Source organism: Gobio gobio, assembly GCF_949357685.1.
Source record: "Gobio gobio genome assembly, chromosome: 1".
Classification (NCBI taxonomy): domain Eukaryota; kingdom Metazoa; phylum Chordata; class Actinopteri; order Cypriniformes; family Gobionidae; genus Gobio; species Gobio gobio.
This window is the reverse complement of record NC_137097.1, coordinates 43,585,999-43,599,439: the sequence shown is the minus strand read 5'-3', so window position 1 is coordinate 43,599,439 and position 13,441 is coordinate 43,585,999. Positions and strand designations below refer to the sequence as shown.

Below are 13,441 nucleotides of genomic sequence, written 5' to 3'. Positions count from 1 at the left end.
CAAAAGTCAAGCACAGCAATGATAGGTCAAAGAACGTCATTTTTTTAACATACAAAGTTGAACATTGGAAAGTGATTAGGTACTTTCACATGGACATTGACGAAGTGAGCAAAAGTTATTTTTAACAAGAGTTGGCGATTCGCGGAGACAAACCGGTATATTTGAACACGACTGTCGTGCTCGGATCAGAACCAAAACAACTGGTCCGAGATCGTCTGAATGAGGTGGTATCGGCCTGATTGAAAATGAACTCTGGAGCCGTTCAGTTGTGGTGAGAAAGCATCGGACCAGTGAACCAAGTGGTATCATAATTTATAATGGCAAATGCATTACATAAAAAACAATAAGAGTTTGTAAAGGTAGCTTCAGATAAAGCCCACTGAACAAACTGGCCAATCCATCTTGATGGATGGCATTGTGAGAGGAATCCCGGAATATAAGCAGGTGTACTTTGATTAATGAGAGGACACTGTGACTTTTGGTAGACTTTGAAATGTTGCCTTGTGAAAGCAATCTGGACCAAGAAGAAAATGCAACATTGTAACAAATTAAGTCTCTGTTTTGGAACATATTCTACAGGTCTGAATATACCCTCAAGGCCAGTTCAAACAAAAGGTGTTTTTCCATTCCACTGCGCAACTTTTCCATCGTGTTTCTGTGTAAACATGTGCTACCTTTGTGCTCGCGTTTTGCTTCTGATGTCTTTTGCAGCGTCTCACTCATGATATGGCATTCTCAAAAACATGGCGTTCAAGTTTAAAGTTGTTAAACTTTTAAAAAATGCACCTCGAGGCCTTGAGTTTTATTCCCCCCATTCCACTGCCTGCCTGTTTTTCAAAGCGGGTCATGGCTTGTCATTCGTGATACTCGAATCCGCAACTTCTTTCTTGTCCTAAGTTTTAGCCACAATGCCACACCACTTCTTACTATACATGGGTGACAATGACTGCTGGTGACCTCTCCCCACCCAGAATGATTTAATTGCTGCTATGTGTATAGAGCTTAACCCAGTTTTTCTCTTTCTATTTCTGTTTCCTGCAGGTTCCTCACAGACCTATCAGTCTTCTGTGCCCAACTACACGCAGTACGGCCACCCTGATTTTCTGCCATATCTGTCAAACCAGATGTCTGCCATGCCTCCTCAGTTCACCAAACCACCTTACGTTCAGAACACCCACTTCGCCTACCCCTACCAAATGGATCCCGCCTCCCTCAAAAGTTCCCTCAACCCAAGTCCACTCACCCGTGTTCCCAGCAACCCAAACTTCTTCTCCTCCTCTTCGTCCTCTTCTGTCGTTTCACCAGTACAGCAGTGCTACGAGATGGCGCCTCAAGCAGAAACCAACAATCTGCCGCTTCCAGTTGCCCCTCCATCTGGTCCGCAAGCTGCAGGGATGTGGCCATCACCTTCCCAGCAGCCCTTTATTTCCCTGGCCAATGTTCTTTCTCTAGCTATGAACTTTGCACAATCCATTATACCCGCTGGATCCATCCCTCAAGGTTTCCAAATGACCCCTCAACCAGGGTATGGCCCAATGTATCCAGCTCAGCATGCAAGCATGGGCAACGCCGATGCTCCATACCACCAGGGGGCAATGAACGGACAGTATATGGATATGTTTCAATACCCTGATGCTCATACGCAGGTTCCGGCACCAGTTCCTGAACCTCAAGAAGGGAACCAAGCACCAGTAGTCTCTCCTGGGGAGCTAAGAACGAGCACCACTCCGGAGATTAAACAAACAGTTCCTACAAACCCAAGCTCTTCTCCAGTGTCCAGAAGTAGCCCACTTGCGGATAGCCAGTCTAACCTCAGAGAACGGGCAGACAGTTCAGCATCAAGCACCCGCGCCCCATCCCTCACAAGCTCACCAGCATCCTCCACATCCACCAGCCCGCAAAACACTGTGAGTGTTCGAAATAACACACATTAACAACTTTTTCATAAACATATAGTTCAGAAAAAAATGAGAATTCTGAGGCATTTTCGAACATGCCAAACCTGTATGATTTTTTTTCTTCTTCTATGGAACACAAAACGAGAAATATTGCAGAATCTTCTGTCTGCTCACAAATATTCAAATTTAGATCATCACATTCAGTTACGAGACTCATTACGAGGTGAATCGCTTTTGACTACCAACATTTTTGGGGACAGGGACACTTTGCTTACGGGAGTTGGATATTTCTCCATCTCTGGTAAGAAAGCAATCATGATTATGAGTGTGTACATTAATTATTAAGGGTGCAACGGATCACAGTTACGGACCGGACCCAATGGTTCAGCACACATGTGGTTTGCAGATTAACTGCCAAGTTTAACCATCATAGAGTGAAAGTTTATCATTTGGATGTGTTTTTTCTTGCCAATTTACACATTCAAAAGATTTAAAAAATGGAAGAAGATGCGAAAACCGGGACTCATGTGCCGTTTTGTTAAAGATAAAAAGAGAGGCGACGCTCGAACACCGTATTGATTCCTCTTTCGCATTTACTTGCGCTTGAACCGACACATACACACAAAAATACTTTATTGTCAGACAAGTCTGAAATTTATCTCGCATGACGGTATCTATGTTCACAACAATCAACATCCAATAAACATCAACACACACTTGATCCACACAATACAATTTACAATTAAAACATGTATTCACACATAACACCCTCTTAATCATTACATTACACCTTACTCTCTTATACTACGCTTATAAAATTACAACACCTTCGCTTCTTATACTCTTAATTTTGTATTTAAGTGTTTTATTCAACTCTAAGATAGCCTGATGCACAAAAAAAGTGTTTCAGCCTCACTCTGTTGGATCTTGGAACCCTGTACCTCTGGTTTGATGGTAATAATATAAACTCATTATACAGGACATGATTAGGGTCAGAGACTATATTATTAGCCAGCCTTAACAAATTGTTGTAATAAGATAAAATATATAACTTTTAAAGAGACTGACCTACAATTTGATTAAACAACTTTGTTTTTAGCATAACAGACAAACTCTTGTACCATATGGAATTGCAATATTATAGTATACTCATAATCACAGAAATAACAGAAGAATCTGCTTTCTTACTCCAAACGACCTAGGATGATGAAGGAAGTAGATTCTCTGCATTATTCTTTTACAGAGAGTATTAATATGACCTTTCCAAGATAACATATCATCTATCATCACTCCTAAATACTTGTATGTTTTAACCTGTCTGATTTTTCAATATGAATAACAACAGACATTATATGACCCGAATATAATCTCTGTTTTACTTGTATTAATATAACAATATAATTCTCGTACGTACCAATTTAGTGACACCCCGTTGATCTAGTCCAGGACTGTCCAAGTCATTCAACACAGATATATATAGCCATATGAAATATATTTAGGTTGATTTTTTAAAATCTGTAATATAGAAAGACATTTTTAATTTGTGTTCCACTCAAGAAAACAAGTCTTTCAACATCAGTTTGCAACAACATGAGGGTGAGAAAAAATTACTAAAGTTTATTTTTTGGCAGTGAACTATCACTTAAAAGTATTCTAAAGCCAAACTCTATTGATGTGTACCATTTAAACAGACACAAGACGCAAGAAGTTCTTTTAAGTGTTTCTGTCAATATATATGATATGAAAGGGAAAATCTTTGTTAGCATACTCAGACAAACCTGTTCTGAGCATGTAAATTATTTGACATGGGTGTTGTCTGTTATTATACTGAATGTCTTAAAGCACCTGTAGAAAGACGTCTGGGGTTGACACTTTTATTAATGTTTTTCAACTTGTTTTAAAAGGTGTCCCCGCCTGTCCCAAGGTCCTCCCCCACTCTATCCATGTCCCTGGCAGTGTCTGAAACAAATACCATTGCAGCCAAATCCAGACTCTCACCTATATCTGAAGGTGAGTTGCACTCTTTCCATCTGTCAAACACACACACACCCATAAACAAGCCACACACACCCTATGTTCCATGTACACAAAGACACAGAAGTTGTCTCGTTTTTACTGTATTTTTAAATCAAACAAATCCAACATTGAGGAGCATAATAGACTTATTTCAAAAACTTAAATCTTAAACCCAAAACTTTGAGCGGTAGTCCACTCTGAATCTAAGGTTTTTGCTGTCTTTCTGAACCCTAGTAAAAAATAAATATCCTAAAATGTATTTGAAATCCATTTATTTTATGCTAAATATACTACAAATACATTTATATTTATGTATTAAATATAAATACCCTGCAACTGTTTACTAAATTGGTATACTTAAAAGTATTTTTGTATTTAACGCACTTTAGTTATCCATAAATAGTGCTGAGGTCCAACTAAAGATATACTAAAGTACATAGTTTAGGTATATTTTAAATATCTTGCATTTCAATTATACAGTGATCATACTATCCTTAGTAATAGTGATATTGAACACATTTTAGGCTTAATATTAAGAAATATGCATTGTGCAATAAAGAAGAACTCCAAATAAAGTTTAATTATAATATTTATATCAGTATGTCTCAAGCAATATGTATGTAAATATATTAAAGGGTTTGTAGAATGGTTAGTATGAAATAAATGTAGGCCATCCATTGTCACGCACCGAGCTCTGAAAATCCAAAGTTACCAAAACTCATAATTACGAGTGGGCTGATGTTCATGTGCATTTTAACTCATAAATACATTCTTTCTGACATGACTTGAAAACATTGTAACTGTCGAAGCTAAACCAACGTCCTACCATTGGCTGAACCAGAAGTTGACACGTCAGACCGCTATGCTTGATCAATGTTTCGCACACTCGCCAATAATCGGTTTTGCTGTACTTTTGCTAAATAACTAAACTCGCTAGAGAATATTGCAGATTTGGCACATTTCTCAGAAGGAAAGAGTCAAGAAACGAACTGCAGCTAAACACAAGTCTCACCATGTATTTCAAATCTGAAAATGATGAAATTATTTTTAGATGATGCTATGTAGACTTTCTTTTTGTGCATACCAAAAGAAATGTAAGGTATGAACTGAAACATCTAGTTTCAATTCAGGGCAGAATTTCCAAACACAACTTTTGCTTACAGCGCAAATGTAATAATAAGCAATTTGCAAATAAAATGATTAAATTTCTTAGATATTTAAGTACTACTTCAGTCATCCTCTGTTGACCTGTTATGATTAAATGTCAAATTCAATGAACTGTATTTGAGTTTTACTTGTGGAGTATAAAAACAGTATAGGCCTAGATAAAAGTTTACAGGAAATGTTTTGGGATGAAAATATTCATGTTTCAAGTTTTATAATTATGACCTTAACCTTTTCAATAATTTGCCCACACTTTGAATATCAGGTAGACTATTGTTTAATTCAATTAAAATTAATTTATAGCACTTTCCACAATTGTACATGGTTGCAAAACAGCTTTACAGACATAGTTACAAAAGTTAATATATGTAATCTAATTATGACAAAATTAGTGTATTCCTAATACACTCCAATGCACCTGTACTAAAACACTTTTCCCATTAATGGTACTTTAATCGCCCGTTGCATTATGTTTATTAAAATGATCCAGACCAGTCCTCAAAAATTACACAAAAAGTTAAAATGTCAAATAAATTCAGAAACGTTAACTGCATGAAAAGTAAATCATTAAAAGTATCACATTTAAATCTGCAGCGTAATACAAGATTGGCAAATCATTTCATTGCGTTTTACATCAGGAGCAGATGTGCAGTGCATCGAGAGTTGAAGCGTGCAGAGACAACGGCAGAGATGTTTTTATTCCATCCGCACACACTGAAACACAAGCAGTTCTGCATCTGCACGTTCACATTCTTCCACCAACTGTCTGTGTTTTAGTGCGTGCACAAGAATAAAAAGTTATGGCGGTTTATGCGTCATGTCAGGTAAAAGGGAAGCGAAACATTCTGCAGATGATATTTAATGTTGTGTCTGCTGGCTTTATTTATTGCTCCAAGTTAAATGCACTTTAATGTTCTATACAGGCCGTTTTTGCAGTTATTTTCATGCACACCTTACTGCGCCCATATTGAGACTTTTCTCTGCGATTCACAGTATTTAAATCCATATCATTTGCTTATAGCAGTAGGCTACTTATGTAACAGTATTAAAGAAGTTTTGCATGGTCCAACAATCTGCGTGGTGGCGTAACTGGTAAAGCGAGTGCACTTGTGTGGCAGCGACCCGGGTTTGATTCCAGTCCGTAATGGTTCCTACATTCAATGACATTGTCTCACTGATGTTCACCGGATAAGCAAGTCGGCAAAAAATGTCGGCAAAAGGCAAATTCATAAGCTGTGTCGTTATTTATAAAGGTTACTTTAATGTAGCCAATTTGAAACACACTATAATGAAGCAAGTTTACTTGGAATGGCATTGCAATGTGTTCTAAAATCACTAAAAGTTTGTTATCAGTATAATATTAATGTATGTTCAACACTCTTACAGTGTAATTGAATTGCAGTTGTAATGTCACCAAAATACATTTGAAGTTTATGCTGAGTGAATTCTGCATTTCAAAACTTAAATACAAGAGTATATTTAAATTGTACTTAAGTATATTTGGAATAGTTCCACTTTAGCACAAACAAGTCTATTTAATATAACTTTAGTTGAACTTTAGCACTGCTTTTGTACTACTAAAATGCCTTTAGTACAAAATTAGTTGTTCCAATTTGACTTTAAGTATACCAATTTATAGTGTCACAAGTTCCTAGATAATGTCCAATTGTGTTGCCAGTGGCTAAAATAAAAACACACAGCTGCCATCTAGTGACTGTAAGAGCTCACTGCATACTAAGCACATTGTTCAGTTATGCATTTTATAACCTTTATTACCACTCCAATTGTGTTTAGAATATGTAAAAATCTAGTTCTCGATTGTCTTGCTGTTATAACACGTCCACATTGTTGTGATAGAAAAACAATATCCTTATCTCCTTGTCTACAGAGAAAAAGTCTATTGTCACAGTGGGACGGTTCCAAGTCAGTCCAAGCAAGGAGATTCCTATTCCAACTCCCAACACGACGCCAACTCCCACCCCTACAGCTACGCCAACATCCATGCCAACTTTAACATGTCCTATAAAAGTTCCCCAAACCACGCACCCCACACACAACAGCCAATCAGGCAGCAGCACAGACATACAGGGGGGATCAGAAAGCAGTCCCAGCTCTCTGAATGAATCACCACCACTTAGCAAACAGCCTAGTGAGACTATTCGCAGCTCAGACAGTGCCCCCTTGTGGACCGCAGAAACTAAAACCCTGGACAGAAAAGTTGTAGAACCAGACGAGGGGCGTGGAGGTGAAGAAGAGGAGGAGGCGGAGGAGGAGACAGAAAGGAGGCGGAGGAGGATAAGTGTGAGTTTGCTGGACAGTTCAACCGGGAGTCCTCAGTTCAATCTAAATCAGCCGTGGATGAGCTACACGCGCAGCACATCATACGCCAGCAGCGACGAGACGGAGAGTGAAGACGAGGGAATGTATGAGGAGCTACAGGAACTCAGAGAGAGGTGAGCCTATAGTATGTTCCGTGGGTTGCCTTTGTCTATTAAACAACCCCTCAGGCCATTATACATTTTGCACATTTTACGAAGAGCTTAATCACATTTCAACTGTGTGGCTCAGCATAATGTAAAACCTGTTAAGCAGCAAACTCTAATTATTTTTGTCCCAAATCATCCCAAATCATTTTTTGGATATGTCCAAACATGTTCAGTGCTGTGAAAGGTTTTCAGTCTTTGCTTTGTTTTATGGACAAATGAATCAAAAGCGGAGCTTTTTGGCACACGTGGGACTTGCTATGTTTGGCAAAAACCAAACCCTGCGTTTAATATAAAGAACCTCATACTAAGAAGCATGTTGGTGGTAGTTTAATGGTATGGAGATGCTTTGCTGCATCAGAACCTGAACGCCTTGCCATCATTCAACTAAGAATATAAATAAATATAAAATGTTATTTTTTTGTTAATGAAGAGTCACATTTATGCCCTATATAATCATATACATTTTATATCATATATCTTGGTTGAAGATCTGATGACAGTGTAAAAATATGCAAAAATACAGAAAAACACGTTCTATATCCTGTGATATATTGGTGAAGGAGATCTACTAGGTTACCAGTAATCTAAACCTAAATTAGTCAAATATTTATTTTAAATAATTATTCAAATAATGAATTGATCCGTCCACATTCATTTTTGACAAAGTTGAAAAAGCACCGACTTGAGAATGTTGTCTTCCTATCCTTTTCCTCATCATTTCTCTTTCCTGCTCCCTCTTTCTCAGACATTTGGCAGAGGTTCAGACTCTCCAGGCCTCTCAAAAGCAAGAGATTGAAGAGCTCTACAAACGGATGGGTAAAGTGCCCCCTCCGGGAATCGTGTCTCCAGCTGCCATGCTGTCCAGCCGCCAGCGTCGCCTGTCTAAGAGCGGAGGGTACCCCACCTCTCGCCGAAATAGCCTGCAAAGACTGGACATATTGCCACCTTCAGGTACCATAGGTGAAGTTACAAAGTTTTTTTATTGCTTTAAACCACATTTCAACTCGGAAATGCATTCACAATCTATTTTATACTTGAATAATGTGAAACTGAAGAGAAATATAGGGTGGGACTTAGGATTAGTTCACTTTCAAATTAAAATTAGTCACCCATAAAGAGGGGCGGCGTTTACGTATGGCAGAGTATGGCAGTTGCCATACCCAGGCATTCAGACAAGCAGGGGAAATAAACAGCTCGATGCTGTTCATTAATTCTGTTGCAGCTTTGAATAGCAAATTTAAACGGTTCTCGTTCATCCTCGTTCACACCGCCAACGACACGCAGCGACATGATCCCATTCATTTCAATGGAGCGCTGGCGACTTCCGGCTACACGAGCGACAGTGATCGTTGGCGACAGAATGTCAATATAATATCAAGCGAAATTTCAACTTTATGCAAATGGCTAATCAATCAATCAATCAATCCCAAGATCAATCAATCAAAAATCACAGCTAATCAGAAGAGCGTGTGGGTGGGCTGACTGCATTTGCTACGAAATGGATGAACTATATTGGATTCCTAAATCTTACACCATTTTAGCATGATTAAAAATACATACTGAGTGACTGAAACTATTTTTTTTTACTATAGAATACACTTGTTTCACCTTGAGTTGACAGTATGAACATAGCTGTTTCCTTAAATTTATTTTCAAGATCTGAGGTGAATTATCCATTGTTGCTTTCAGTAAGGCTACGTCTATAAGGGTCACGACAAATGAAATTCAAACTCATTTTAAATTCTTTTTACATTAAATAAAACGCATAATCTTCACTTGTTGTTCCAGCCACAACGCCGCAGAAATAAAAACTGTTTGTAAAGTAGAATCGTCATGATCGCCGTTGCGGCTGGTTAGTACACATCCTATACACAGTCATATACACATCCTATGTGTATGTGTGACTTTCTTCTTACACAAACGCATCGCTTCGCTTTAGAAGGCCCTTATTAACCCCCGGAGCCGTGTGGAGTATGTTTATGAAGAATGGATGCACTTTTTTGAGCTTCAAACTCGTGAGCCCTGTTCACTGCCATTGTAAAGCTTGGAAACAAAAGGATATTTATTAATATAACTCCGATTGTGTTCATCAGAAAGAAGAAAGTCATATACACCTAGGATGGCTTGAGGGTCAGGAAATCATGGGGTAACTTTCTTTTTAAAGTGAACTAATCCTTTAATTGTATTCATCAGGAATGGATTGGATCATGAAAAGTGGGCACTTCATGCCACAATGAGGTCAAGTTGTTGATGAGGTTTAAAAATAAGAGGGCTCGATGATGTCAACTGCAAAGAATGGTTGTTTCAGAAATTACATTTGGAATAAATATTACTTTGGCATTTGGGATGTACAAAATATCCACAGCATATTAATTATTAGCTGACAGCTGCAGTATTATCAATAAATGTTTTTATTATTTGACATCAGCAGACATTCTGATACTGGACATATTTCATCATCTAGCACTGATTTAAAGGGACAGCGATTAAGTGTATTAACTGATAAGCAATCAACTGTTAAGTGCATCCCTTAAAGGGACAGTTCACCCAAAAATGAAAACTGTCACTGTTTACTCACCCTCAAGTTGTTCCAAACCTGTACGAGTTTCTTTGTTCTGCTGAACACAAAAGATATTTTGAAGAATGACGGAAACCAAACAGTTTATGGACCCCTTTGACTTGCATAGTATTTTCTTTCCTCCATACTTTGGAAGTCAATGGGGTCCATAAACTGTTTGGTTTCCGACATTTTTCAAAATATCTTGTTTTGTGTTCAGCGGAAGAAAGTCATACAGGTTTGGAACAGCTTGAGGGTGAGTAAATGATTAGGCCTGTCGCGATTATTAAATAACAGTCTTATCGCTGTTATTTGATCTAATCTTATAGCGCTCTTTTATAGGCCTAACGTTACGGGACAAAAGAAATAGACAAGCACTAATTATTAAGTTCAAATATATTCAAAGTCATTTGGAGGCATTCCATAGCTTAATGTGAGTGACAGAAGAATATTTACATCGTTCAATTCAAGTTGACGAAAACTCGTCTTCCCTTCGCTGTGGCTGTCAATCATTCCACATTCAGCATTCAAACAGTCCCGACCCATTATAATACTAGATCTGTAGGTAAAGGGCTGTGGATTTGCATAAAATGACATCTTTTGCTGGAGTTTATTGCTTATATAGCTTATGATTATATATTTGTATTAATATGTTGTTTTTCTCTACAACAAAGTTGTATTTAGTGTGTATTTAGTGGATTCTGGATTGTATTTACCAACTAAAAAAGTGACCATTAGTTCATACTGTGTATGAATGATACATTTTATGGCCTTTTCTGTTATTGGCCAATTTCTTCTGATTGTTTCAGTTATGCACTGAATTTAATACATTTCTTTTAATATTTAAAAGGTGTTAACTGTAATCTTGCGCTGCAAAATTATAACATACAAAGGATTAAAATTCATCACAATTATTTAATGAATGAAGCACACACAAAAATAGAATGACAAAGCCCTAAAACAGACAATTAATCGGCATAACCGCAATTTTTTGACAATTAATTGTCAGCCAAATTTCAAAATCGTGACAGAATCGTGATCATTTTTGGGTGAACTATCCCTTTCAAGGAGTTTTCCCTTCAAGAGCACATCAGAGTTCCTGTGTGCATTTAATGATACTTTGAAATGTGCATGTCTGCTTCAGACCCACACAAATGCAGTTGTTTTTTTTTGTTTGTTTTTTTACAAAGTAATATATATATTTATAATAACAGCCTTTTATTGGTTATAAATGACAGCATAAATGGTAGTAACTCATACATGCGTGTTAATGTAATTTCCACAAACTCACTTCAGGTATCATACGGAAGAACTCTGTGAGCGGCAGCAGCAGTGGTTCACAAGAGAGGACCAATAAAGGAGTGACCTTTGCCACCGATTACGGAAGAATTGTGAGTGTTACCACATACCTTCTGTTTGCTTTTATTGATTATTATGTTTCTTACCTATTTTTTTTTTTTTAGTTTGTTCTTTACCCCCGCTAATGAAATGCTCCTTCTAGATGCTATGCTAGATGCACTGACCTTCTTTTTTTATCTTTCCAACAGTGATTTATTTTGCTAAGGAGCTCTTTGGCCCTCATCCTGCTCTACTTGTGGATTGAAGTGACAATGCTTTCTCATGCAACTGCCAATGTTTGTGAGCACATTGTAGTATCACGAAAGGAGTGTGTTCTTCACAGGCTGTGATGTGAATATTTTTAACCAGTATACCTCTGCATGGTATTCTAAGAATGACTTGCTTACCTAGTGAGCTTTCTGAAGAGACAGGTTATTTATAAGCGTGGTACATGAAACGCGTTTAGAAATGCGATGTAGCTGATCTCATTTTCAGCTATAGCACCCCCGGTGGTTGAATGTGTAAATTGCAAATGTGTTTCCAATTATTAGGCAGTCCACGTGGTTGCTCTTTTCTTTGTAATTTTGTCCATATTGCATTAATTATAGCTCATCTAGTGAGTTAATATTTATTTTCAAACTCCCAGGCAGTCAAAAATACCTGAGCGAATCGGTACTGTAAACAAATTAACTTTTTTCTTTCGTAAAATTGTGATGCAATCCTTATAAGAACTTTTAGGCCTCACTGCAGGTTTGCTTTTACATAAAACAGTATCATGTATATATATTGGACAAATTGTAAAAACGTTCATCATAGATTACAGTTCAAATGTGACTTTGTTTCTGAAATATTTTGCACACACACCAATTGCACAAAATAGTTGTTTTTAAATTCCCATAACTCGCAGTATTGACAACGATTGTATTTCTCTTTTTTGATATAGAACTCTGATGCCGCAAATTTCTCTAAGATTATTGTAGATGTTGTGAGTAACCACATCACGTATTTAAATGTGCTTGTCAATCAAATCTCATTTCGAGTAAATGGATTTCTGGAGGTATCAATCTAAACAAAGTATCTAAATCCAAATTTTCAGAGAATAGTGAATAGTGGACAATCACAGTTGCAGTTTATTAAATACCCTTACTGCCATTTTTTTTCTAAATTATAAATTGTAATTATAGATTTAGTTGTAATTTTTGTATACGTACTGATTAAGAATTGAATTCCTCCTGAATTTGCTTTGAAACTCGTCTGTCTTAATGCTTGTTGTTTTGCTATTCATATCTTATTAGTTAATAATGTTAACTCGTGTTTTATTCATTGAAAGACGAAATACAAGCAAACAACTGACACATTGCACTTTTCTGCAAGATATTTGCCAGTAGATGATCTGTAAATATGGACAGGTATGAATTGCAGCGTGTCTAGGATTAAATTCCTTTGCGTGTGCAGCGATTTTATATTAATATATTAATGTGTGAAGACAAACAGAAACATTGACAACTGAAAAGCTGTGAAGTTTGAACAATTATTGCCTTAAAGTATCTGTGTTTGATGGGAGAAGCAGGTGTGTTCTACAGCACAGCAAGCAAAACTTTATATATATATTATATTTAGATAAAAAGAAAAGCTGTATTTATATTATGCAGATTTTTTTTTTTTTTTTACTGATTCCTGGATGAAAGATGATTGTTGTAAATTTACAAATAAATAATGATTCACAAACAAGCAAATGTGTCCTGAGATTAATACTGTATAAATATGTCATATAGGCTGGGGTCCAAAGGTCTGAGAAAAGTGGTAAAAATGCTTATGTTTGCATACTTTACCAATTTCCAATTCCAATGTATTGCTCTAATACTTTTCCAAATTATTACAACATTTTTCAAATTTTAAAACTGAATTATAGTATCAGCATAACAATATGGTTCAAACGTAAAGTTAAAATGGTATTTGCAGGTATATCTCACCTTGTCACA

At 37.0% G+C, this 13,441-nt stretch overlaps 1 protein-coding gene across 2 annotated transcripts in view; it reads left to right on the top strand.

Moving 5' to 3' along the window:
- The window catches only part of wnk4b (WNK lysine deficient protein kinase 4b), a 93,245-nt gene extending 80,061 nt beyond the window's left edge, over positions 1-13,184 (top strand). Inside the window, exons 15-20 of one of the 2 annotated variants that reach the window (XM_079826950.1) lie at positions 1,042-1,907; positions 3,803-3,908; positions 6,967-7,531; positions 8,310-8,515; positions 11,418-11,512; positions 11,669-13,184. In XM_079826950.1, the coding sequence (XP_079683076.1) occupies positions 1,042-1,907; positions 3,803-3,908; positions 6,967-7,531; positions 8,310-8,515; positions 11,418-11,512; positions 11,669-11,671 (1,841 nt within the window). In that variant the 3' untranslated portion in view covers positions 11,672-13,184. Of the gene's footprint in view, positions 1-1,041; positions 1,908-3,802; positions 3,909-6,966; positions 7,532-8,309; positions 8,525-11,417; positions 11,513-11,668 lie in introns of both variants that reach the window. The other variant, XM_079826949.1, reaches the window with a different exon arrangement.
- Positions 13,185-13,441: the final 257 nt, after the last annotated feature.